At 36.2% G+C, this 26,981-nt stretch overlaps 2 protein-coding genes across 2 annotated transcripts; one reads left to right on the forward strand and one right to left on the reverse strand.

The window, feature by feature from the left end:
* Positions 1-20,844: 20,844 nt before the first annotated feature.
* On the forward strand, positions 20,845-24,193 carry LOC131651071 (uncharacterized). Its single transcript, XM_058920749.1, has 6 exons — positions 20,845-20,945; positions 21,042-22,647; positions 22,731-23,003; positions 23,102-23,400; positions 23,499-23,888; positions 24,019-24,193. Exons 1-6 carry the CDS (start codon positions 20,845-20,847, stop codon positions 24,191-24,193), a joined length of 2,844 nt encoding a protein of 947 aa, XP_058776732.1.
* Positions 24,194-24,719: 526 nt separating this feature from the next.
* Positions 24,720-25,327, reverse strand: LOC131647939 (uncharacterized). Its single transcript, XM_058917749.1, has 2 exons — positions 25,188-25,327; positions 24,720-25,104 (listed from the first exon to the last, which is right to left on the reverse strand). The coding sequence occupies exons 1-2, from the start codon at positions 25,245-25,247 to the stop codon at positions 24,853-24,855; spliced, it is 312 nt and encodes a 103-aa protein (XP_058773732.1). The 5' UTR covers positions 25,248-25,327; the 3' UTR covers positions 24,720-24,852.
* Between the last annotated feature and the right edge of the window lie 1,654 nt (positions 25,328-26,981).

The following is a 26,981-nucleotide window of genomic DNA, read 5'->3' on the forward strand; positions in this document are numbered from 1 at the left end:
AAGTAGACACTTATTAGCTCATTTTACAAGAAATCAATATAATAAACACGTGTTTGGAATTTTCTAGTACGTGTTAACCAAAACATGTAAAAATGGATGGAAAACCACAAGGCAAAGCACAACGGCCTAGCCAGAGCGATTCCTTACAAAGCCATACTCGTAGGGCCTCACGTCTAACGAGCTCATGAAGCCCATAAGACTTTAAAGCTAAGGAAACATAAAGGATAAGGTACTTCATTGTGAATAAAGTGTTTACTCACTGGTCAAAGAGGGGTGGCTCGCCCAGCGAAGCATAGCGGCTAAGGCCAACTCAAAATGCTTAACCTAGAAGAAATCAGACTCGTTATTTGAAGAAACGGTGCACCCAGCGAAGCAAGGCATCTAGGGCCAGTTGGCATTGCTTAACCTAGAATAATGGAAGCTCGTTGGTTGAAGGAATGATGCACCAATCAAAAGTTGTTGATTGACAACTCTAAATAGGGGTTTCTAGTTCAGTTCTAAAGGAATTTTGTGGATTGAGGTAGTACAAAATTGGAGTATATTCACCTTGGTCTCCAATGGGAGAATAAGAGAGGGAGATTGAAGGTGGGAACGCTGCTTAAGTGATAGGGCAGATAAATTCCAAGCTTATCTTTACGGGATTACCAGTACTAATATGATAAGTAAGTGTAGCTAAAAATCTCTTACCTTGGGATAGATGTAGTCATTATATTGATGTATTAAATAGGTCATAGTGTTTTATGTAAGTCTACTCAAACTTTAATATTGATGGAATCTTTACTCTTAATGCTCGTTTTATATTTTTTTTACCTAAAACTTGCTTTCATGGTGTGACGTGACATTCAAAAAGTGCTTGTCATTACTAGATCCAAGCTTGTCATCTATTGGATACTAACTCCTAGACATAAGGTCATGTTTAATGTTCACACATATTATAGAAGGATCGCTATGGAGTCTTGCTGCTTTGTAACTATTGGAACTTAATGTTTTGCGTTTGTTAATAGACCGGGACATCAATTATTAGGTAATGCAATGATCTCATGATGTTGAGAACTAGCTTTCTCATTGTTAACACGAGAATATCCATTTTACTTTCTGTCATTTACTTTCACATTCCAAAAAAATTATTAAACCCATCTCTACTTATCATAAGAATCGTTGAAGGGTATTTGAATACTACCAGTCTTTATGGATACGATAATTATAAAACTTACTTTTTGTTCGCAAAAAAATAACACCGTTGTTAGGGACCGGTGCTAGTTTTTAAAGACATTGAGATTGTTTTTTATTATTTTAATTATAATGCATATCTATTAATATTTTTATATTTTTTTATAGTAACTAACCTATTAACATTTATACTTAGTTCTATTGTTACTTGTTTATGCAAGGTAAGATTCATGTGGAACAATATTTGTTCGACCTTGAAATAAAACAAACACACATAGAAACAACACTAAGAACGTGGAAAAGAAACAAAAAAGTCAGGAGGCTAGAGCTAGAAGAGTCTAATGTCTCAACACAAAGTGTCATGGTTGAAGTTATCAACAACAACAGTAGCAATGGAAACAACAACAGTGGTATTCCATGCAACAATAGTTCAAGTTGTCTAGCTCATCTCGCTAAAACGCAAGGGAGTGTTTGAGAAAATGAAATGAAAATGGGCTTTTTTTTAACTTTGTATGCTAACTCTTTAGTAGGTTTAGATCATGATGACTCGTACACACACCTCACAAAATTCTAGAAATCTCTAGTACGCTAGGAGCTCTAGAGAACGAAATATTCCTAATATTGTTTACACACTCTTTAATTGGAAAAGCAAAAGAATTGTATCTAGATCAACCCACATCGATGATGAAAATTTAGAACTTGTTGGAGGAAAATTTCTTAAACAAAGTCTTTCCTCAGATAAAATTCATGGAAGTTAAGCAAGCCATCACAGTGTTTTCCCAATGCACAACAGAAACTCTTTATGAAGCATGAGAAAGATACAAGTCTGTGGTGAGACGATGTCCAAACCACAATTTTGATGAACCCACATAAATACAAATATTTAGAAATGGACTCCAACAACAACCAAAGTAGTTGCTAGATGCTACTGCTGGAGGTTCTCTCATGTCCAAAAGTGTAGAAGATGCAACCAAAATCATTGAGCAAATACCACTCAGTGATAATCAAGGAAAACACAATGGAAACCCTTCTTAGAGAAATAATGGTGTCATAGAACTGAAAATCAATGATGCTATTCTTACTTAAAACAAGTTGTTGACTCTGGCTGAGGATGAACCAAATGAAATACTGTTAAAGCTTTCACAACAACTAAAATAAGTGCATGAAGTACGACAACAAAGGCATATTTCATTTTTTCAAGCTCCGCAGTAGAGAGCATCCAACCATATTTTTCCCTACTAATGAAGAAGTAAACTTTGTAGGCAACCAAAGGCTTGAGCAATATTCAAACAACAACTTCCTACGAAACTACAATTTTAATCAAGGACTGAGATTCGAAGATGGTCCATCCAATACACATCCTTTTTAGCATAACTCCCAAGCACCTCCACAACAAGACAGGATAACTTTTTTGGAGGAGATTCTCAATAAATTTATGTAGGTGTCTACAGGTAGCCACAAAAATACCTAAGCCTCCGTTAAAAATGTTGAAGCATAGGTGGGTCAATTAGGAAAATAATTACCAGATCTCCCAAAAAACACATTTAGTGAAAATGCAAATAAAAATCCAAAGGATTACTATAGTATTATTCTTGTGGATGGAAGGATTATTGTTAAAGCCATAAGAGAAGGATAAGAATGACCAAAAAGAGAACAATTGTAGGATGAAACCTGCAAAGTTAATCATAAAGATCTACCCAACAAAGAAGTTAACCTTGGTGTAGCTGTTTTACATGTTTCTATAGGTAGTGTGTGTAATACGGTGAACTGACTTTTTATCGATCGAAATGTCGCGGTTAAGCATGAGTCGCCACCGACTTTTATTTTATCCAAACAATATTCGGAAAGGCAAAAAGAAACAGAAAAAAACCTTTGAAGAAATCTAAGTTCGGGGGGTAATTTATGCAAAGGGAAGGTGTAAGGCACCCTTTGCATCCATGGTTTTCCATGGGCTCTTAATTGCTTTGCTTGCTCGTTTTCAGAAAAAGTAGATGAAAGAGATAGGGACTTTAGCTTGTGAATAAGCGTTGCCCTTCTGAAAAATTATGAGAAAGAATATAATAAAAAGGTTTGAGCATTGCAAGGCAATTAGGGGCAATTACCTTAAACTCAGATGATAGGTCTCTTTTTGCCTTTCAGAATGAAAGGGTCTATCCTGGCCATAAGAGGGCAGGAAACCTTTCGTTTGGAGGTTGAAGGGTCATCGAAGCATCCTTTGCCATAAGACTGTCCCATGCCATAGAAGGGCAGGTAGTCTAAGGTAAGGATCAGAATAAGCCTTTTCGTAGGCAGCCAGAAGATACCTCAGCCTTTTTCCGTAGGCAACATCCGAGGGTCGAGGTCATTTGTGTATCGAAGGCAGCATCATTAGGGTCATGACCTTTTTATCTAGGCAACATGGCTGAGGTATCCTCGAATTCGAGGGACGAGGCTTATTCTGCAAAACACAAAGGCAACAGGCAACAGGCAACAGGCAGCAAGGCAACAGAGAGGGTTACCCAAAAAGCGTGCGTGTGTGCATCAATCACGTGATTCAATTCAAATTATATTATCTTGTAAATTAGTGATTCTAGGTTAATTACAATCTTGCACTCCCTAAATTACTAACCACGCAGTACATAATAATATAAAGCAATAAAGGGAAGGGGGAAAATGAAACCAGCGGAGGAGAGGGGAATTGTAACCAGCGGATCCCTTAATAGGGTTTGACACAAGTAATAATAATAAAAAAAAAAGCATAAAATAAAATGAGGTTTAGGGTTACCAATGACGTAGCTTTGGCATTCGACAATCCCTGAAAGAAAGAAAAATGGCAAACCAAAAGAGGGTGAGTGCATTATCGGTTCGGGAACAATTAGGGTTAACCCCAATAAAATAAAAGATAAATAAATTAATAATGAATAATAAATAATACTTAGCTTTGATTTGGATTTGATCTGATATGGTTAGAGTCGGAGGTTGCTTTTGGGGTTGACCCTGAAAGGCAAGGCAGAAAAGGGCTGAATGCAAAGCAAACCCTAAAGGTAAAATAATTTAAATATAATTTAAATTGAATTAGAATTACATTACTTAACTTCGAAGTTTGTTGAAGACGCGTGCTCAGGAAAAATTATGTTGCTAACCCTGAAAAGGCATAGAACAGAAACAAATAATTTTCAGTGTACTATCAATCCTGATTAAGATTCAAATGTGATGTAATGATAAATCGATTTAATTAATTATTGGTCTTGCGACCTAATTAATTAAATCGAGGCAAAAATTGAGTGAAAACAATTTTTAGGAATATTATGACTTAAAACAAAATAAAGCTGTACTTTCGAAGTAATATTAATAATTAAATATAATTATATGAAAATAAATAAATATACTAATAATTTAACTATGAATTTAATAATTTAAATAATTAAATAGTAAAATAAATAAAAATGAATGTAAAAAAAAGTTTTATAAAAAAAAATATAATTGTTTTACTATAATAAAGAAAGGAAGAAGAAACTAGATAAAATATATATATATATACATATAAAATAGTAAATAAAAAGGCTGTGTAATAAAAATTAAAAAAAATTCTGGAAAACTTAACTTTTGTTCCAGTGCGGACGCGCGTGTGAGACTATGGTGTGCCTGCGTATTGGGATGCGTTGGATAGTGCTTCAGCGAGATCCAGTGGTTGAAGAAGCGAGAGCACACGCTAATGCGTGTTTCTTATTGTACCGGATCCGTCTGCCAACCCCTCCCCCTGCGCGCGCAAACTTGTTTGAATTGGGCCAACCAAGACGCGCCACTTCATCGTCCCCTACCTTCAGAATTCTGCAATTATACTTTTTACAGCGCTTTTTGGTTGGATGCGCTGTAAAAACCCTGCATACGAAAATATAAAAAATAGCGAATAGGACTATATCGCCCTATAAATATGGCGCACCCCTACCAATGCGTTCGTCTGGTCCTTGCGAACATGGCTATGGCATCGATTAGCCCTAATTGTACCTGTACTAAAAACCCCTAAATTGAGGCAAGAACCCTAACAATGGTATATCATTCATAACAGCATGATAACGTCTCAAAATTTCCAGAATCGATCATTAGATGATAATAAACATGTATATACAACTAAATATGATCAATGATGCTTGTATGATGCAAATCGAATCAAGTTTAGAATTGACAAACCGTGGCCAATTGAGGATGATTCCTGATGCTTTGTGACTTGAAAACGATTGAGAATCGTTCAGTGATGATCAAGGAACAAGTCTTGACTGATTGCAACACTTGAATTGGCTCCAATCTCAGTTTTGGAGTTTGAGTTTTTGAAGAATTTTTGTGCTCGGGTATGGGATTCCTTGGCTGCAAAAAACGTGAATCCTAGCAATTGTCTCTGTTCAGGTACTTATAGAGGTGCAATTAGGTTAACAAAACTAAAAAGAATCTTGTTGAATCTTGATTTGCAAGTTTTGGAAAATTTGATTGGAAATATATTTTAATTCTTTCTAAATAAGTCCAAATCCAATATTTTTCACTCCAATGAGCCTTGCACGAAATTTCTAGTGAATATTGGATATCTTGATGGTTAATGATTATTAAACTTTGAATAAATCTTGTGAAATCAACAATGGTTACTTGTTGGAAATTAGATTTATGAAAGTTTCTAAAACAAGCCAATATTGGTTCAATTTGCTCAAATCTTATTTGGTCCATTAATTAGAAAATATTTGATTGAATCTTGGCCAAAAATTGAAGAGAGTTTTATATCTCTTTTACTTTTATTATTTTACATGATTAATTTATGATTTAAAATAAATAAAACCATAAAATAATCAATAATAAAAATAATGAGATATAATTTTTTGGGGCGTGCATGGGTCTAAGATGAAGTTTGGATAAAGAAAACATAGGCCCATTTGGAAATATTTGAAATTTTGAGCCTTTTCTTTTCACATTTTTCCCTCCAAAATAACCTGACTTTGACAAGGTGTATCTCCCTCAATTTTTGAGGTATGGGGGTGTTCTAGGACATTTTGGAAATCTTAGAGAGTCCTTTATCCAATGCCTTTGGTCCTATATCAAAATCTTTTCCCATTCTTATTTCATGACCTTTTGAAAAACATGTCTTTTTGTTGACTTTTGAAAAAGGACCTGTAATGTATGAGGCCATAATTCTTAAACCATTGACCTGTGAGCTTTGATTCTTGGATCATTGGATAGAGGAATGAATTCTCTTCAAAATGAGCTTTGGTGGGAATTTTTCTGATGAAGTATGAATATTTGGTGAATTTTCAAAGTTTGGTTGACTTTTTCAGTTCATGCCCAAAATAGTAACTCTTGACTTTTGACTTCTCTGATCTTTCCTTGCATCATCATGATCAACCCTTGATCAAATGATGATTTTAGGGTTATGAGAATGTTGTTGACCAAATATCTTGAGTTTTGACTGTATAATGACTGTTTTGCCCTTGGGAGTCGACTGTTGACCTAATCAGGATTTGAGGGACTAAATTTGCTCTGTTTGACTTGAAACTTTATATGGAGATACTTTGGGATGTTAGTGACCCTATGGAACCACCTTGAGCCATTGATTCAATGATTTTCCTCTGAATTATTCAAACCCTAATTTAGAACTTCTGTGTGGGAGACTGTGTTTTGGAGCTTTGTCTTTTGATTTGGTTTTGTGTATGAAAAATAGCATGGGCAAATTTTGGGGTATAACAGCTGCCCCTGTTCAATTATCTTAAACCTGAAGATGTAGAGTGGTTTGCGCGCCAGTCGGTATCTGAAGGTGGAAGATGATTGAACATAAGAATACCAAGAAATTTGCCCTATTTGAAGTAGGGACTTTTGTCGGAGATGGGCTTGTGGATGCCATCTGGTAGTTGAATTTTGAGAAGATGTTGTTTGCACGTTGACCGTGTCATTACCGTTCGTGGTAGATGAATTAGATCCTTGGGAATTGATCGTGTCAGTATCGTTCGTGATACTTGAATTAGATCTTGGAAAGATGATCGTGTCTTCATCGTTCGTGATGATAGAATTAGATTCTCTTGTCGTGTCAGCACCGTTCGTAGTGACTGAATTAGACTGGGAAGGCCAGTGATCGTGTCCACACCGTTCGTGATGATAGACTTAGACCTCTGAAATTTGATCGTGTCAGTACCGTTCGTAGTATCTGAATTAGATCTTCTGTCGTGTCAGTACCGTTCGTAGTAGCTGAATTAGACTGAGAAGGTCAGTGACCGTGTCTACACCGTTCGTGATGATAGAATTAGATCTCTGAGAGTTGACCGTGTCAGTACCGTTCGTAGTAACCGAATTAGATCTTTTGTCGTGTCAGTACTGTTCGTAGTAGCTGAATTAGACTTTGAAAGTGATCGTGTCATTACCGTTCGTGGTAAATGAATTAGATCTTCGAGCATTGATCGTGTCAGTACCATTCGTAGTAGCTGAATTAGATCTTGGAAAGTTGGAGATTTCGTTCATTTGTCGGTACCTGTATTCTGAAAAAGGTAAGGTTAATCTTTATGCAATGTCATGATGCATGGGTTATGTAATGAATCCCTCAAAATAAATGAGAGCTTTTGCATGTTATGTATGAGTTCATTATGAGGTAATGTATGCAGTGTATGAACATGTTTATGACATATGATATGTGAATATGATTTATGTTGTCTTTGATTAAGAAAGTAGATCTTTATGTCCTTGTAATTGTACTGTCTGATCTTGTCTTGAAGATGCTCAGCTGGGAATTTATGATTTCTGCTTGGAGATGATCAGTGACTTGATGTTCCCTGATTGGTGATAAAGATATTGATAAATCATGTTGGAGGAGAGCGACAGTGTTGAAGATGTAAACTCTGTTGGGCAGCCATGTCTCTATCGGGAGCGTTTGAAGATATCTTCTTAATGATTACTCTGTGGGGATATGATCTTGTGAACCCGGCTTTGTGGGGAGACATGGGTGAAAGTTGCCCCCAGTATTATAGTAACTACTACTTGATTTAGGACACGTCACTTAAAATGTCAAACTGGACTTGTATAGATTTGCCCCCAGTTAGCAGGAACTTTGGAAAGATTCGCCTTGCGAGGCCTTTATAAGATGTGCACTTTAGGAGACATGCCCCTAGTAATCATATGCCCAATATGATGTCCTATGTTGGTTGAGAAGTAGCTTCAGATTTTCTTGGATGCGTGCCCCTGATTATTTTGGCATCCTTGAGAGGTTCTCGGAATCTTGACTTGATTGCCCCAGATTGTTTGGACAAATAGTTTGAAACCCACTTGAGGTGTATGCCTTTGATTGTTTGGCTTTTGAGAGATTCTTATAATCTTGACTGGATTGCCCCAGATTGGTTGAGCAAAGCATGCCATGCCCCTTGTATACGTAGGATACATTGCTTCTCGGCGTAATCTTGTTTGTCGGGATAACTTTCAGTCATTAGTTGTACCCTGTGCAAGTTCTTTCTGATGCTAACATTTGAAATTATGTAGCAGAATATGTTTAATAATGAATTCATGAGATGCAATGCATACGTTTGTCTTGAGTTTTTGAAAAACGTTAAAACAGGAGATGTAAAGGCGTGATATTTGTAAAAACATGATATTTGTAACAATGTGATGTTTGTAAAAACGTGATATCAACTCGGCATTTGTGGTAAACCTTAAGGAGTCAGGATACCTTTGTCGTGACAGTATGCTTTCGAACTAACCATGCTTCAGTTAGGACTTTCAAGGGTTGTAACGTGGCTTGGTTCACGGTTTAAGAAACAAAGGATAAAGGCTCAAAATTTGATTGTACCCACCCCTCTTCGTGATGATCTTCAGTCCTAAGCTCAGTTAATTCAACTTACACATTCAGGTTCCAAGAGACTTTTGGATTTGCACCTTTGATAATGATGATGGTTCACAAGCAGAGAGAACTTTTGAGATGGCAGTCACTTCTTCCTTTTGGTGGTCATAACTTTGTTCAAGAATTTATTGACTTCTTTTTTCATCTTTTTGATATCCCTAACTTTTGCCTGAACTGTCTCTTTTGAGCTTACAGTCAGCGGGACGCCTTGATTTTTGCCTAAGTCTTTTTTGACTTAGCAGGCTTTTCTTTGTATATATGTTTCTTCCATTTTTTTTTGAAAGATATTGACTGCCTTGCTTAATGATTGATGAACCATCATTGGCTTTTGATTGACATCTCCAACACTTCTTTGATGTGTACGGATGAACGCTTGTGATTGAAACCTTTGTTGAAAGGTGTACAGAGTGATTCTCTTAAAATAGAATGCACAGCCAAAATAACTGAGAACTACCCTGCCCCAGGTTAAAAATGCGGGTGTTTCGTACAAAAAGAAACTTCTACTCCTTAGGCTCAAAGGGGTTGACGAGGGATTACCATCCTTATATCTCCACTGTTTAGGAGTTGAAACAATGCCTGTACATCGTCAGCATAGTCCGTTCAAAAGCATATTGTATGAGGTTGCGGTATCATTTTCGTCATCCTCCCTCAAAAGGTATACAACTTTAGCAGGAGTTGAGTATCACAAAAACATATGCAGAATAAAGACAAATATATGCAATGCACTGATGATGATTATTAAAACAAATAATGTCTATCATAATTTGAATGTTTAAACAAACAGAATAGAAATTGCAAATGAAAGTAAATCTAATGATCTAAAGTTCATCCACTATGACATTAATCATTCTTGTCGTGATTGTGCCTGGGAGCAGGGATCACTATAGGAGTCTGGGGATGAGGGAATTCAATTTCACCAGCATCGATCATGTCTTGAATCTTGTTCTTCAATGGCCAACAATCATTTGTATCATGTCCAGGGCTATTGGAGTGGTATGCGCACCTCGCATTGGGCTTATAGCTGGGAGCGGAAGTGTTGGGCTTTACAGGAGGACCCCTCACAGTGATCAAGTTTGCTTTCAACAAATGTTGTAATGCCTGAGCCAGTGACATGTTGATCTTCGTGAACTGACGCCTAGGTGCTCCTGACTTGCATCTTTGTTTGTGGAACTGGTGTAGAGATCAGAATTGTCCCTACAGATTGGTTGGGTTCATTGTGACCTTTCCGATTGTTCCCAGCATTAGCCACATGAGATTCCTCGGGTGAATTGAAATCAATCATCTTATCATCAATGAGGTCTTGGATTTTATTCTTCAGTAGCCAACAATCGTTAGTGTCATGTCCGATGCTGTCGGAGTGGTAAGCACATCTTGCATTAGGATTATACTGATGAGACGAAATATTAGGATTCCGAGGAGGATCCCTCAAAGTCATTAGCCCTTTCCTCAGCATCTGTTGCAACGCTTCAGCCAAAGTCATGTTGATCTTTGTGAATTGTCTTTTAGGCGCGTTATGCTTATGTTGTGGTTGTGATGCTGATGTGGAGATCAGAGCTTCCCCAACTTGTTGTTTACACATGGTATTAGCCATGTAAGGCCCCCCAGTTGAATTGAAGTCAATGATCTTGTTGTCAATTAAGTCTTGGATCTTATGCTTCAATGGTCCACAATCCTCTGTGTCATGGCCAGGGCTATTCGAATGATAAGCACATCTCGCATGGTACTTATACCCAGGAGCAGGATTTGTAGGGATTGAATATGAAGGTAATAAGGTTATCAAGTTCTGGTTGAGCAGTTGTTGCAGAACTTGAGACATCGGCATGTGCAACGGAGTGAATGATCGCTTAGGTTTGGATTTCCATTTATCTTGCACACCTTGCTCCCTTTGTTGGTCCTTCTCCTTCTCGGACAGAAGCGCCTTTAATTCTTCTTGCCCCTTGGCTAAGTGAAAGATTATTTTCTGGAACTGGTTATTCTGAGCCTGAAGATTTTTGACAGATTGTTCGAGATCCATCTTTCTTACTGAAATAGACAGCGGAAAGATGAGGTATTGGCCTGTGATGTAATGTTTATGAATGATATGATTATGCATATGCAATGTTTTCAAGGACCTTAAAATTTAAATTCACTTTAAACAAGAAAGAAAGAAAAAGCTTTGTTAATAATAATAATAATAATAATTAAATTGTACTTTAGTTTATGGTTCTTTGCCATTTTGGCTTACAAAAATAAATATGTAAACAACTAGGAATAATAATAACAATAAACTAGAATTTTTTCAAGCTTCCCATGGACGCTTCCTCTTTGATCCGATGAAGTTGTTGACGTTCTGTTCTGCTTGAAGTAGCCTTGTGAGTTCTAACACTTGTTTCTCTTTGGCGCGGAAATGAGCCTCAAAAGTATCCCTTTCTTCTTTCAATTGGACCCATGATTTTTGTAGTTCTTCTATATCAGTGGGCATGTCTGGATGGAGAACAACTAAAGGAACCTTTTCTTCACATTCAGGTTCAACAATCACAGGTCTAACATAAGGATATGGCATGACAAAGCGTTGAGCGCGAGTGCGTACCCATCTAAGATAAGGTTCCGAGGGAAGGGAGTTCTTTTGCCCCCAACTTTTGCTATCCACCCTGTACACCTTGTTCCAAGCGCGTATGAACTCTTGGCGTTGATTACGAACATCTTCTTCATAATTGAAAACAACCCCTTCAATGAGCAAGTGATGAGGACCATCCCTTCGAGCATAACCAAATTGTCGTAGGGCTAATGAAGGATTGTAGGTGATTCCTCCTCTAATGCCAAGGAGAGGCACATTAGGGAATTTCCCACAATGATCGATGATAGTGACGTACTCTTGAGACATAACGTGCCAACGGATATCTGAGTGAGAAAGTGACATGATTCTTCGAGACCATTGCATCTTTTGATCGTTTCTGACTACTGAGCGTGGAAGGTGCGAAATAAACCACCTAGCCAGCAAGGGTGTGCAACACATAAGAGTCCCTCGCTTCTTCATGACACGAGAGTGAAGGGAATGTAGAATATCTCCAAGTAGCGTAGGCACGGGGTTGTGAGTCAGAAAAATCTTGATTGCGTGCACATCAATAAATTGATCAGGATTAGGAAACAAAACCAAACTATATATTAATAAAGCCAAAACATCTTCAAAAGCATGGTAGCTCATGGCCTTCAGAAATTGTCGAGCTTTTCCAAATAAGAATTTGGCTGAGAGACCTTCTACTCCATTCTTGGTGTCCCAGTTGGAGGCGATGTCTGATCTCTTTAGGTGAAGTGCAGCAGCAATAGTCTCGAGTTTCGGAGTGCTTTCCAATCCAGTAAAGGGCAGATGCTTAGATATAGGTACACCAAGTAAGTTTGAGAACTCCTCCAAAGTAGGTACCAACTGATAATCCGGAAAAGTGAAGCAATGATGTTCGGGATCAAAGAATTGGCATAAGACTCTCATCATATCTTCTTCAAATTGAGAGGTGACCAGTCGAAGAAGATAACCATGTCTTTCAGCAAACTTAGAGTCTCCAGGGACTTCCAAGGCGAGCTCCTTAAGCTCAGAAGGTATCCCTACAAAGTTGAGTCGTACATAATCTCTGGTAGAAAAAGCCATGTCCTACAAAACAGTGTAAATATAAATTTCTCGGTCCTTGAAATTTGTTAGTGGATATGATATGTCATGATGTTATGATGTTATGATGCCAAGTAATTAACAGACACAAACAAGTCACACAATTGCCTTAAGGGTAGGCTTGCATGAAGTTCATAGGTATATACCCTTCTTCCTTTCGTTTAGTTGGTTCAACCTGTCCTAAAAAGTAACCAGGTTCTATGGTGCTCATATCCCTGATCTTTCTCGTGGGCATTGACTCAACATAGCACTCAATCGGCCAGCCAAAAGCATCCCTTGAGTCCAATCTCAATGAGTGTAGCATCGAGTATCAACCGGCTTCAGTCAGGAATCCGAAGCCAGCCATCTCGCTACTTCTTATAAGCCAAAGTCAAGTTTGACTAAGGTTCTAAGGGCGAATTAGTGCTCATGACACCACGCGGTAGCCAAATGTCTCCTCGATCAAATTCAAGGGCCATCAGGACAAACCAAAGTGTCGCACTAACGGTGGCCACCAGTTCAACCATAACGATACATGTCGTACAGTCTCCCTGATCTCATGCCACATACCTAAGGTACTCAGATCCGGGTTAGGATCTTTCACACAACAGAATACCCAAAACAGCCCTGCAAAAGTAAAGCAAGCAAAACAAACAATAGAAAACATTCAAGTGAATCCTAAACCTTTAAGGTAACCCCTCTTAATCGAAATTTCCCCAGCAGAGTCGCCAGTTCTGTAATACGGTGAACTGACTTTTTATCGATCGAAATGTCGCGGTTAAGCATGAGTCGCCACCGACTTTTATTTTGTCCAAACAATATTCGGAAAGGCAAAAAGAAACAGAAAAAAACCTTTGAAGAAATCTAAGTTCGGGGGGTAATTTATGCAAAGGGAGGGTGTAAGGCACCCTTTGCATCCATGGTTTTCCATGGGCTCTTAATTGCTTTGCTTGCTCGTTTTCAGAAAAAGTAGATGAAAGAGATAGGGACTTTAGCTTGTGAATAAGCGTTGCCCTTCTGAAAAATTATGAGAAAGAATATAATAAAAAGGCTTGAGCATTGCAAGGCAATTAGGGGCAATTACCTTAAACTCAGATGATAGGTCTCTTTTTGCCTTTCAGAATGAAAGGGTCTATCCTGGCCATAAGAGGGCAGGAAGCCTTTCGTTTGGAGGTTGAAGGGTCATCGAAGCATCCTTTGCCATAAGACTGTCCCATGCCATAGAAGGGCAGGTAGTCTAAGGTAAGGATCAGAATAAGCCTTTTCGTAGGCAGCCAGAAGATACCTCAGCCTTTTTCCGTAGGCAACATCCGAGGGTCGAGGTCATTTGTGTATCGAAGGCAGCATCAATAGGGTCATGACCTTTTTATCTAGGCAACATGGCTGAGGTATCCTCGAATTCGAGGGACGAGGCTTATTCTGCAAAACACAAAGGCAACAGGCAACAGGCAACAGGCAGCAAGGCAACAGAGAGGGTTACCCAAAAAGCGTGCGTGTGTGCATCAATCACGTGATTCAATTCAAATTATATTATCTTGTAAATTAGTGATTCTAGGTTAATTACAATCTTGCACTCCCTAAATTACTAACCACGCAGTACATAATAATATAAAGCAATAAAGGGAAGGGGGAAAATGAAACCAGCGGAGGAGAGGGGAATTGTAACCAGCGGATCCCTTAATAGGGTTTGACACAAGTAATAATAATAAAAAAAAAGCATAAAATAAAATGAGGTTTAGGGTTACCAATGACGTAGCTTTGGCATTCGACAATCCCTGAAAGAAAGAAAAATGGCAAACCAAAAGAGGGTGAGTGCATTATCGGTTCGGGAACAATTAGGGTTAACCCCAATAAAATAAAAGATAAATAAATTAATAATGAATAATAAATAATACTTAGCTTTGATTTGGATTTGATCTGATATGGTTAGAGTCGGAGGTTGCTTTTGGGGTTGACCCTGAAAGGCAAGGCAGAAAAGGGCTGAATGCAAAGCAAACCCTAAAGGTAAAATAATCTAAATATAATTTAAATTGAATTAGAATTACATTACTTAACTTCGAAGTTTGTTGAAGACGCGTGCTCAGGAAAAATTATGTTGCTAACCCTGAAAAGGCATAGAACAGAAACAAATAATTTTCAGTGTACTATCAATCCTGATTAAGATTCAAATGTGATGTAATGATAAATCGATTTAATTAATTATTGGTCTTGCGACCTAATTAATTAAATCGAGGCAAAAATTGAGTGAAAACAATTTTTAGGAATTTTATGACTTAAAACAAAATAAAGCTGTACTTTCGAAGTAATATTAATAATTAAATATAATTATATGAAAATAAATAAATATACTAATAATTTAACTATGAATTTAATAATTTAAATAATTAAATAGTAAAATAAATAAAAATGAATGTAAAAAAAAGTTTTATAAAAAAAAATATAATTGTTTTACTATAATAAAGAAAGGAAGAAGAAACTAGATAAAATATATATATATACATATAAAATAGTAAATAAAAAGGCTGTGTAATAAAAATTAAAAAAAATTCTGGAAAACTTAACTTTTGTTCCAGTGCGGACGCGCGTGTGAGACTATGGTGTGCCTGCGTATTGGGATGCGTTGGATAGTGCTTCAGCGAGATCCAGTGGTTGAAGAAGCGAGAGCACACGCTAATGCGTGTTTCTTATTGTACCGGATCCGTCTGCCAACCCCTCCCCCTGCGCGCGCAAACTTGTTTGAATTGGGCCAACCAAGACGCGCCACTTCATCGTCCCCTACCTTCAGAATTCTGCAATTATACTTTTTACAGCGCTTTTTGGTTGGATGCGCTGTAAAAACCCTGCGTACGAAAATATAAAAAATAGCGAATAGGACTATATCGCCCTATAAATATGGCGCACCCCTACCAATGCGTTCGTCTGGTCCTTGCGAACATGGCTATGGCATCGATTAGCCCTAATTGTACCTGTACTAAAAACCCCTAAATTGAGGCAAGAACCCTAACAATGGTATATCATTCATAACAGCATGATAACGTCTCAAAATTTCCAGAATCGATCATTAGATGATAATAAACATGTATATACAACTAAATATGATCAATGATGCTTGTATGATGCAAATCGAATCAAGTTTAGAATTGACAAACCGTGGCCAATTGAGGATGATTCCTGATGCTTTGTGACTTGAAAACGATTGAGAATCGTTCAGTGATGATCAAGGAACAAGTCTTGACTGATTGCAACACTTGAATTGGCTCCAATCTCAGTTTTGGAGTTTGAGTTTTTGAAGAATTTTTGTGCTCGGGTATGGGATTCCTTGGCTGCAAAAAACGTGAATCCTAGCAATTGTCTCTGTTCAGGTACTTATAGAGGTGCAATTAGGTTAACAAAACTAAAAAGAATCTTGTTGAATCTTGATTTGCAAGTTTTGGAAAATTTGATTGGAAATATATTTTAATTCTTTCTAAATAAGTCCAAATCCAATATTTTTCACTCCAATGAGCCTTGCACGAAATTTCTAGTGAATATTGGATATCTTGATGGTTAATGATTATTAAACTTTGAATAAATCTTGTGAAATCAACAATGGTTACTTGTTGGAAATTAGATTTATGAAAGTTTCTAAAACAAGCCAATATTGGTTCAATTTGCTCAAATCTTATTTGGTCCATTAATTAGAAAATATTTGATTGAATCTTGGCCAAAAATTGAAGAGAGTTTTATATCTCTTTTACTTTTATTATTTTACATGATTAATTTATGATTTAAAATAAATAAAACCATAAAATAATCAATAATAAAAATAATGAGATATAATTTTTTGGGGCGTGCATGGGTCTAAGATGAAGTTTGGATAAAGAAAACATAGGCCCATTTGGAAATATTTGAAATTTTGAGCCTTTTCTTTTCACATTTTTCCCTCCAAAATAACCTGACTTTGACAAGGTGTATCTCCCTCAATTTTTGAGGTATGGGGGTGTTCTAGGACATTTTGGAAATCTTAGAGAGTCCTTTATCCAATGCCTTTGGTCCTATATCAAAATCTTTTTCCATTCTTATTTCATGACCTTTTGAAAAACATGTCTTTTTGTTGACTTTTGAAAAAGGACCTGTAATGTATGAGGCCATAATTCTTAAACCATTGACCTGTGAGCTTTGATTCTTGGATCATTGGATAGAGGAATGAATTCTCTTCAAAATGAGCTTTGGTGGGAATTTTTCTGATGAAGTATGAATATTTGGTGAATTTTCAAAGTTTGGTTGACTTTTTCAGTTCATGCCCAAAATAGTAACTCTTGACTTTTGACTTCTCTGATCTTTCCTTGCATCATCATGATCAACCCTTGATCAAATGATGATTTTAGGGTTATGAGAATGTTGTTGACCAAATATCTTGAGTTTTGACTGTATAATGACTGTTTTGCCCTTGGGAGTCGACTGTTGACCTAATCAGGATTTGAGGGACTAAATTTGCTCTGTTTGACTTGAAACTTTATATGGAGATACTTTGGGATGTTAGTGACCCTATGGAACCACCTTGAGCCATTGATTCAATGATTTTCCTCTGAATTATTCAAACCCTAGTTTAGAACTTCTGTGTGGGAGACTGTGTTTTGGAGCTTTGTCTTTTGATTTGGTTTTGTGTATGAAAAATAGCATGGGCAAATTTTGGGGTATAACAGTGTGAAAATTGGAAATACGCTTTTTAATTTAGGTGCAAGTGTGAATATAACACCATTACTAGTGGTAGAAAGGATTGGGTATATGCAAATAGAGGCAACTGCATCAACCTTGCAAATGGTAGACAAAACATGCAGGACACCAGTGAGAGATGTTAAAGATGTATTTATACAAATTGATAAGTTCTCATTCCTTGTAGATTTTGTGATACTAGACATCAAATCATACCCAAAGATGCCTCTCATCTTAAGAAGACCATTCATGAAAACCACGAGGATGCTTGTGGACTTTGATAAATGTGAAGTAAATGTCAGAATCAAATATCGTGAGGTATGTTATAAGGTATTCCATTTGTCCATAATGAGTGACTCAGGTGATCATTTCACCCATATTAAGAAAAGTGGATAAATGAAATAGAGAATGATGTTTTTACCAAAGTACCCATTATCAAGTATTGGAAGTGATAAAAGAAGTAATAACTAAACGGTACAATGGAAAAAAAGATTCAATTTGCATTGTGATTTGAAATGGATCATTCATTGTGGGACACTTTTTTTTTACAAATGATTCACTCATTGTGGGACAGAGGGAGTAATTGGTATTACATAACACTAGAAATTGTCAAGCAACTATTGTTAAATAAGATCTTGTTGGGAGAAAACCTAACCCATTTATAGTTTTTGTAGTTAGTCTTTTAGTTATTCTTTCAAAAATTACAACTAAAGTACCAAAATATAGCAAAAGTTCAAGGCATTTTGCTGGGCGCACTTATACATGTGCCAAACTTCGCCCAACGCACCTAGTGATGAAACCAGCCTATTAATCGTCCAATCCAGAGAGGCTCGATCAACGATAGATCCGTTACAACAACATTGGAAAACGGGACTAGACTTAAAAGCACTCACTACAGTCAATTTTTCTCACTCTAGTCCAAGAAAAAAACTTCACATTTGCAACTTTAATCCAATTTAGAGATTGCTCAGGTATGTAAATTTTGCTCTGTACTCTCTAAAAAATTTACATTATGAACAATGTTACAAACAACAGATAGTTTCTCTAATTTAGGAACAAATTAGGGTATTTTTATTGCTTCGTGATGTTGGCTTAAAATAGGGAAAATTTACTTGCATGAACAATTGAACTGAAACTTTAGGATGAGGATTTAGGAGATGTTGTGTTAGGAACCTCAAGAAATTGCATGTAGGCTTTGGCTAGTTGAGAAAATTTAATTGCATGATTAAGAAACATAGTAAAAAAAAGTAATGCACCTAGATATTAACCTATCTTAAATATAACATACAAAATGGAAATATGCAAATGTCTGAATTTTGTCATGTTACTTAACCAAATGCATTCCATGTATGTTGCTAAATGACTTATACATCTAGTCTGAAGAAGACAAACAGTAGGACAAAAGATACAAAGTGCTAACACAGGGACATTTAAGATACCGTATGATCATCATAGCTTCAGAAGTCAAGTATATGAAGAATTCTACACTTGCATAGAGGGACACATCCTTGTACAAGAAAAGATAGTGGAATTAGAAAACTCTAGAGAGTACTCGGATGTGGTGCAATAGATAAATTTTAGAGAGTGTAATGTTCTGGCACATCCTCCAAAAGTCATTCACCTTGATATTATCAAGAAAATCTATACCATTGCCAAACCTACTGACGATGCACCAACAAAAAAGTCATCCTAGGCGCGGGGACAAGTGGTTTCGTTTGATAGAGATGTCATACATACATACATACATACATACATACATACATACATACATACATACATACATACATACATACATACATACATACATACATACATACATACATACATACATACATACATACATACATACATACATACATACATACATACATACATAGAATATAATTATGTACCTGAATCAAGGAAAGTTGACCCCTTAGCAGTACAGCTTGCCAAAGGAAAATAGAATTATGATAGGATTTACATTTGATATCTGTGAAGTTGGAAAATTTTATGAATTAGGGCGTGATGGGCGTCTTATCCATTTCAAAAGACGGGTTTTGACCATCCAATCTAAAATATGGATGACTTTGATTCTAAACAACATCTCTCCCTACAGCCACACCTCCTTTGCTACCATGCATACTACACATATCCTAAAAGGAAAACAGGTAGACCTTGCAAGGATGATCTCCAACAAAATTTGGGAGATGGTTGAGTAAACAAAGAAGCAACCCCCTGGTTTTTCCATAATAATTTCAAAAATCTTAATATTAAGTTATCCGAAGAAATTTAACAAACCGAAAAAGTTTGAAAATATTTTTTTGGAATAATTTTTATGTCAAAAACCATTATAAATGGAAAATTTTGTGTGCGGTGAATTCAACTTAGATCCACTACTACAATAATATATTTCATGACAAAGCTTTCACCTCTCCCAACAAAAAACCGAAATATAATGTCAAGTCGAGCCATGTTTTATTTTTAAAAAAATATCATTTATTCCTCCGGTTTTGAATACAACCTAGTAGAAAAATAATTCAGGACATACTTCAAATACCAGCAAATGCAATTTATGTTTTTATTTCTTTAAAAGTGGTGCATTTCTTTTTATTTTATTTTTTATTTGTAAACTAAATGATAAATTCTTCCAGTTTCTATAATAACCAAGGGATTAGATAATTAGATTTTACTATAAAATCACTCGTTAATTAAGTTTTACCATAAACTTAACTTATATGTAGCCGCTCTAAACTCATACGCATCATTCTTTGGAATGGATTATAAGACACAAAAAATCTAGGTTCTGTGTTGCATATTTTCTAAAACCGACCTTGAAAAAAACATTTTTTTTCCGCCTTTACAATCTATCTCACATAATGATGTTGAGGTTGTTGCAGTATTTTGGAATAATCTTTATATGTTGTCAATTAAAGAAAACACTGCATAATTTATTGTTTTTCTCGGTTGACAACATTGAGAAATTTATTCCTAAACATGTTGTAAATTTCAAGCAATTGTAGCCAAAACAATGGTGAATTGTAAAATATTGAAAAGGAAATAAGACATGCTACTTTTAATTTTTTGGCTTAAATGCAGTTTTGACCCCCCTATTTTCATTATTTTGAACTTTTGAACCCCCTTTTCTAAAACCCAGCCTTTTAGTCCTCAAACTTACTTACTTTTGGCAATTTTATTGCCCCCCCCCCCCCCCCCAGAATTGCATATGTGGAGTGTTTAATTGATGACATGGAAGGGTGACCAAGCTGCCACGTAATATAAATCATTTAAGTTATTATTTTTAATTGAAAATAATTATTCTGAAAATTAATTATTCCAATAATTTCAATAAAACGTAAGTTAAAAAATCAAAACCCTAAATTGTTCAACCAAACCCAAATTCATCTATCTGAAAACCCACCCACTTCATCTCCTACCTCTCTCTCGAACCCTACTCAAACACTCAAACACTCAAACACTCAAACACTCAAACACTCTGAACACTCAAACACTCAAACACTCAAAACCTACGGCAGTGGCAGAGATGACACAAAGCAACCACGCAGGGACCGGTTCACACAGTGGCGACATTCCACCCATTCCTCTTTCATCGAAGAACAAAGAAGATGTCAGATTTTGTTCGAGGTTAGTCACGATTCCCATCTATTTTTCCCTAATTTAATCTTCTGCTATTGTCTGTTTGTTATAGAATTAGACTGATTGTTAGCATTGTCCTTTCAGACCAGTTCAGAGTCAAACCATTAAGCTTAGAATTCATCATATGGGAGAGTTAGTAGATCATCCTGTTAAATGGTATGTTAATGGATTAGTGTCTGAGATGGATTGGCTGTGGGATACAGATTACATGTCATATATGCAGTTTGAAAAATTGATCAGAAAAGAGGGATATAGGAATATCAAATGCATGTGGTATTGGAACCCTAAGTATAGTTTTAGTCGTGGTCTGAGACCCCTTAACTGTGATGGTGATGTTCTTATGTTGATTGAGGACTTAAAAGGATTTGACTTGGTGGATATTTATGTTGAGCATACAGTAGAAGTGTTAGGGGATGAAGACATAGTAGATCATTATGATGAGGATGGTGGCCCAAATTGTGCTGAGGATGAAGTTGATAGTGATGTTGAAGTTGTAGGGGATGCTGATATGCCTAAGAATGTAGATGCAAGTGACAATGAAATGGATGTGAATGAAGCTAACAGAGGAGATGTGGATACTGAACATGTTGAGACTGAACATGTTGAGACTGAACATGTTGATGTTGGAATAGAAGATGATGAAGAAGATGAAGACTATGTGGCTGATACTGAGATAGGTAGTTTATCTGATGAGGACTTAGAATGCAGTGATGACTATGTGGAACAAAGTGAGGATTTGGATTGGACATCAGTGATGCAATGTGATGAGGATCATGATAAGTCTAGAAAAAGTGATGAGGATGATGATTCTGATGTGCTGCATACACCTGATGGTAGTGGTAATGATGAGGAACATGAAAAGTTTCCTTCTTATAAAAGAGGTGAGTCATCAAAGTTTGAGCTTGGTATGGTCTTCAGTAACAAAGAAATGGTGAAGGATGCTGTCAAAGACTATGGTATGGAGAACAACAAAAATGTTGTCATAAAGAAGAATGAGGCAAAGAGAATGGTGATTAAATGCATGGAAGGATGCAATTTTCACATGAGAGTTAGTAAGAGGGTGGGGAATCAGTATTGGCAAGTGGTGAGTTTAATAGATGAACATAATTGTGCTAGGACTCCTTATAATAGACAAGCAAAGACTAACTGGTTGGCTAAGAAGTTTGGCCACATTCTGAGGCACAACCCTGACATGAAACCAGCAGGATTGGTTGCCCAAGCTCTTGATAGATGGGGAGTAAAGTTATCACATGACCAGGCTTATAGGGCTAAAAGGAGGGCCATGGATATGTTGCAAGGGGCTGGTATGGAACAATTTCAACATTTGAGGAGGTATGCCCAAGAATTGTTGACATCCAACCCTAACAGTACTGTTGTGATTAGGTGTGCAGACTCACATGAAGGCCCTGTCTTTGAAAGAATCTATGTATGTCTAGAGGCTTGCAAGTATGGCTTTGCAAAATTCTGCAGGCCATTAATAGGGTTGGATGCTTGTTTTTTGAAAGGTGATTTTGGAGGGCAGTTGATGGCAGCAGTTGGTAGAGATGGAAATAATAAGATTATGCCCATTGCATATGCTGTGGTGGAGGCTGAGACAAGAGATTCTTGGGATTGGTTCATCAAACTTCTATTGGAAGACTTGGAAGCTATAAACCAAAGAGCCTATGCTTTTATCTCAGACCAACAAAAGGTACATTCAAACTTGTAATTAGTTATCATTTTTTAAACCAATGAGATTACTTATCATTCAAACTTGTTTTCTTTATATGGCAGGGATTAATACCAGCAATTCAAAGTGTGAGTGCTCATGTTGAGCAACGCATATGTGTGAAGCATCTATATGGGAATTGGAAGAAGAAGAATCCTGGTCTTGAATTCAAAGAGGTTATGTGGAGTGCAGCAAGAGCTACAACTGTTCCATCATGGGAAAGGGCAATGTTAAAGATGAAAGGCATGAAAGAAACTGCTTGGAAGGAGATGGTGGATGTCCCTGCAACTTATTGGAGTCGGTCTCACTTCAATACCTATTCCAAATGTGACCTCCAGGTAAACAACATGTGTGAAGCTTTTAATAGGGCTATTCTAGATGTAGGGATAAGCCAATTATCACTCTATTAGAAGGGATTAAGTATTACCTTACTAAGAGGATAGCTAAGATGAAAGAGTTAATGAATACCTATAGTGGTGATATATGTCCTAGAATACAAATGGTGCTAGAAAAAAACAAGAGAAATGCAGCACATTGGACTCCCACATGGCATGGTGATGATGACATGGCCATATATGGTGTCACTAATGGAGTTGACACATATGTTGTTAACCTCAAGCAAGAGACTTGTGCATGTAGGAAGTGGGATTTAACTGGCATCCCTTGTAGCCATTCTATCACATGTATCTGGCAAAACAAGAAAAAACCTGAAGACTATGTATCTGAATACTACAGGTAAAACATTCTATCACATGTATTTAATTTAGTAAATGTGTATCTCAATTTATGTGTTAATCTATATGTGTTAATCTATATGTGTTTGACTTTTACAGGAAGGATACTTTCAAGAACATCTACTCACACATTATTTACCCCACTAATGGTCCACAATTGTGGCCTTTGGATAACCAGTCCACCATGAATCCACCAATTATGAGAAGGGCCATAGGTCGTCCCAAGAAAATGAGGAACAAAGCTAATGATGAGCCAAGACTAAAGCATGTACTGCCTAGGAAACTTGCAACAGTAACTTGTCATAAATGTGGAGGAATGGGACATAACAAGAGAAGCTGCAAAGGCAAGACAGCTGCTGATAGGGCCATCCCAAAAGGGGGAAACAAGAAGATTGCTGGTGGACAGAAGAAGAAAAAAAAGGCAAATGAAGAGGAGATTGGAAACTCATCCCAAGCACCAATGGCTACACAACCATCTCAGCCTGAGCAGTAGTGTCTAGAATTTTGGATAATTAGTGTTTTGGATAATTAGTATTTTGGATAAGTTGTATTTTGGTACTTGTATTTTGGATAACCTAGTTCTGTCATGAATTATGGTGTACTTGTAATTTTTTTGCAGTATTCTGTTCAAAACTATTATGGTACAATTATGGGTAACTATGGTTATTGACACAATTTGTATAAATGCTGTTATTGACAGATTAACTATGGTTATGGTTAAATTATGGTTCAGTTATGGTTCAAATTCTGTTCAAAGTTACAGGTTCAAATTATGGTTCAATTATGGTTATTGACAGAATTTGTACAAATTCTGTTCAAAGTTACAGGTTCAAATTATGTTGTTAACCTCAATTATGGTTATTGACAGAATTTGTACAAATTCTGTTCAAAGTTACAGGTCCAACTTCTGTGTTTAATATGTCCAAATTGGTCCAAACTTCTGTGTTTAAATTTACAGAGTCATACAGGTCCAATTTTATGCAGTTCAATTATGCAGACTAAATTATGGTTTAATATTACAGTTCAATTTTATGTCAAATAGGTCCAAATTACAGGTCCAAATTTTATGTCAAATTACAGGTCCAAATTGGTCCAAACTTATGTCAAATTACAGCTCTTTACAGGTCCAAATTTTATGTCAAATTGGTCCAAACTTATGTCAACCCTATTTCAACAGAATCTGTGTTTCTTATGCCTATTTGGTATTGAAATAGAAAACAGATAACATTGATAAATAGAAAACATTGTTATTGATGCAACAGATAACATATAACATTCACTTTGCAAAACAGATTGGTATTGAAAATACAACTCATCCTCTTCCTCATACAAGAACCTAATACTACAATACTCTTCCTAATAACAGATAACATTCACTTTGCAATAACAGATAACTTCTAACACAAGAACCTAATACTACAATACTCTTCCTCATACAAATTTGGTATTGAAATTACAACAACCTAATACTAATGCTACCAACACTGCACACAAGAATAACAACAATTAAAATCTTCAAATTCTTTATCTTCATCTTCAAATCCTTAATCTGCTTATTCAACTCATCTTCTGCTTTCTTCCCTTCTTCAATGGTCACCTTTGCACTTATCAGTCTCTGATTTAGTGAAGAGATCATATCCTTTGCTCTTGCTCCCATCTCTTCATCATACCAAACAAAATGGTTGCATCGTTTGGACCCTTGGATCTACAAATGAGAGTATACTTTATTCGTTTTACAATGTTTAGAAGAAACAAGGGAAAGACAGATGGATTTTCGTATAAACTAACCTTGTACATCCCACACCCATAAAAACGGCGTCCTGGGTTAGCATCTGTCCATGAAGTCATCAAAGGTGCATCCAGACCACATCTGCATTCTCCATGGACGGAGGAAGCTTTGCTGCGATTACTTGCTACAGAACAGCGGGACATGGTCGAACGAGAAGAAGAAGTTGCGATTTGAATGAATGAAGAAGATGGGAGGCAGACGAACGAATGAAGAAGAAGGGAGGCAGACGAACGAATGAAGAAGAAGGGAGGAATAAGAAGAATGGAAGAGGACGAACTCTGTTCAATTTAGGGTTTGAAACAACCAAAATCCCTTTAACAAATTTATTCATTTAATTGGAATAATTAATTTTCAGAATAATTATTTTCAATTAAAAATAATAACTTAAATGATTTATATTACGTGGCAGCTTGGTCACCCTTCCATGTCATCAATTAAACACTCCACATATGCAATTCTGGGGGGGGGGGGCAATAAAATTGCCAAAAGTAAGTAAGTTTGGGGACTAAAAGGCTGGGTTTTAGAAAAGGGGGTTCAAAAGTTCAAAATAATGAAAATAGGGGGGTCAAAACTGCATTTAAGCCTAATTTTTTTATCATTCACTATTTTTTGCAAGTAATAAATTACCTCGACTTTTTGATAAAACCAAGGGGAAAGTCCTAATTTTTTTTAATTAAAAAAGAAAAACCTTTCCTCTCGATTTTAAAGAAAAACCAAGGGGTTTAGTTACTCAGCTACAGAAACGAATATATGTCATACATTAATAAAGTAACAACACTCAAGATATTGTCAACACATCAAACAAGAAGAAACTCTCTACATCCACCACTATATATAGTGTTCGATTTCTTGCGAAAGCATTTGCCATGAAAATATTTTTCCCTCAGTTTTGACAGAAACTGAGAGGTATGTGGCACTGGGGATAAAACCTATTTTATTGTGTTTTTTATTTAAAAAGAAACACAATTTACCTCGGTTTTGAGTCGTAACTGATGGAGAAATATAAGTGTGTTTATTGATTTTCTTCACCGTCTTTAAAAATTCTTTGTTGTCTATTTAGTGAATATCAACGCTCAAGACAATTTCATGAGTGATTCATGTAAAACCTAAAAGACATCCATTATAAAAAGAATTCTGAATATCAAAAATTGATAATGAAAACATTTGACATGAAAATATTGAAACTAAATAAGCTTGAAAAAGTTCTCTGATGGATTGCAATAGCAGAAAAATATTTAGGTTCAAGGTTTATATTCTTAAACAGTTATATGAATATTTATTTTATTTATCTATTTTTTTATTTATATCATAAACAAACCCATGAAAAAGCCGTTGACAATATATTTGGATCCAATATTTGATCTTTCTCAAAATTCAATGAAACAAAGATCCAGTATCTGATCTTCACTGACAGTGATGGTGATGAATCGAATTCAAAATTTGTTATATATTTTTACTTTAATATTGTGTGTAAACGATGTAATTTGTATTTAAAAAAAGAATTTATTTTTTCCCTCGATTTTGGTCATAAACTGATAGTATGTGACGTTAATTTTAAAAATATAAAAAAGTTATTGTTGGGGATCGAACCAATGATCATTTCAATACTTCTTTCGCTTATTCGGAAATCAAAGGATAAAATGGCAAGTTTTTATGACACCCTTCATAATCTCGCATCTATAAACGATGTTAAATCTCTTTTGCGTCCAAAGTTAAATGTATTTTTTTATAGTAATGTTGTTAATAAATTTGTAATTGTAAATTAAAAAAGAACAATCAAAAGAGATAAAAAT

Source organism: Vicia villosa, linkage group LG2, assembly GCF_029867415.1.
Source record: "Vicia villosa cultivar HV-30 ecotype Madison, WI linkage group LG2, Vvil1.0, whole genome shotgun sequence".
Lineage (NCBI taxonomy): Eukaryota > Viridiplantae > Streptophyta > Magnoliopsida > Fabales > Fabaceae > Vicia > Vicia villosa.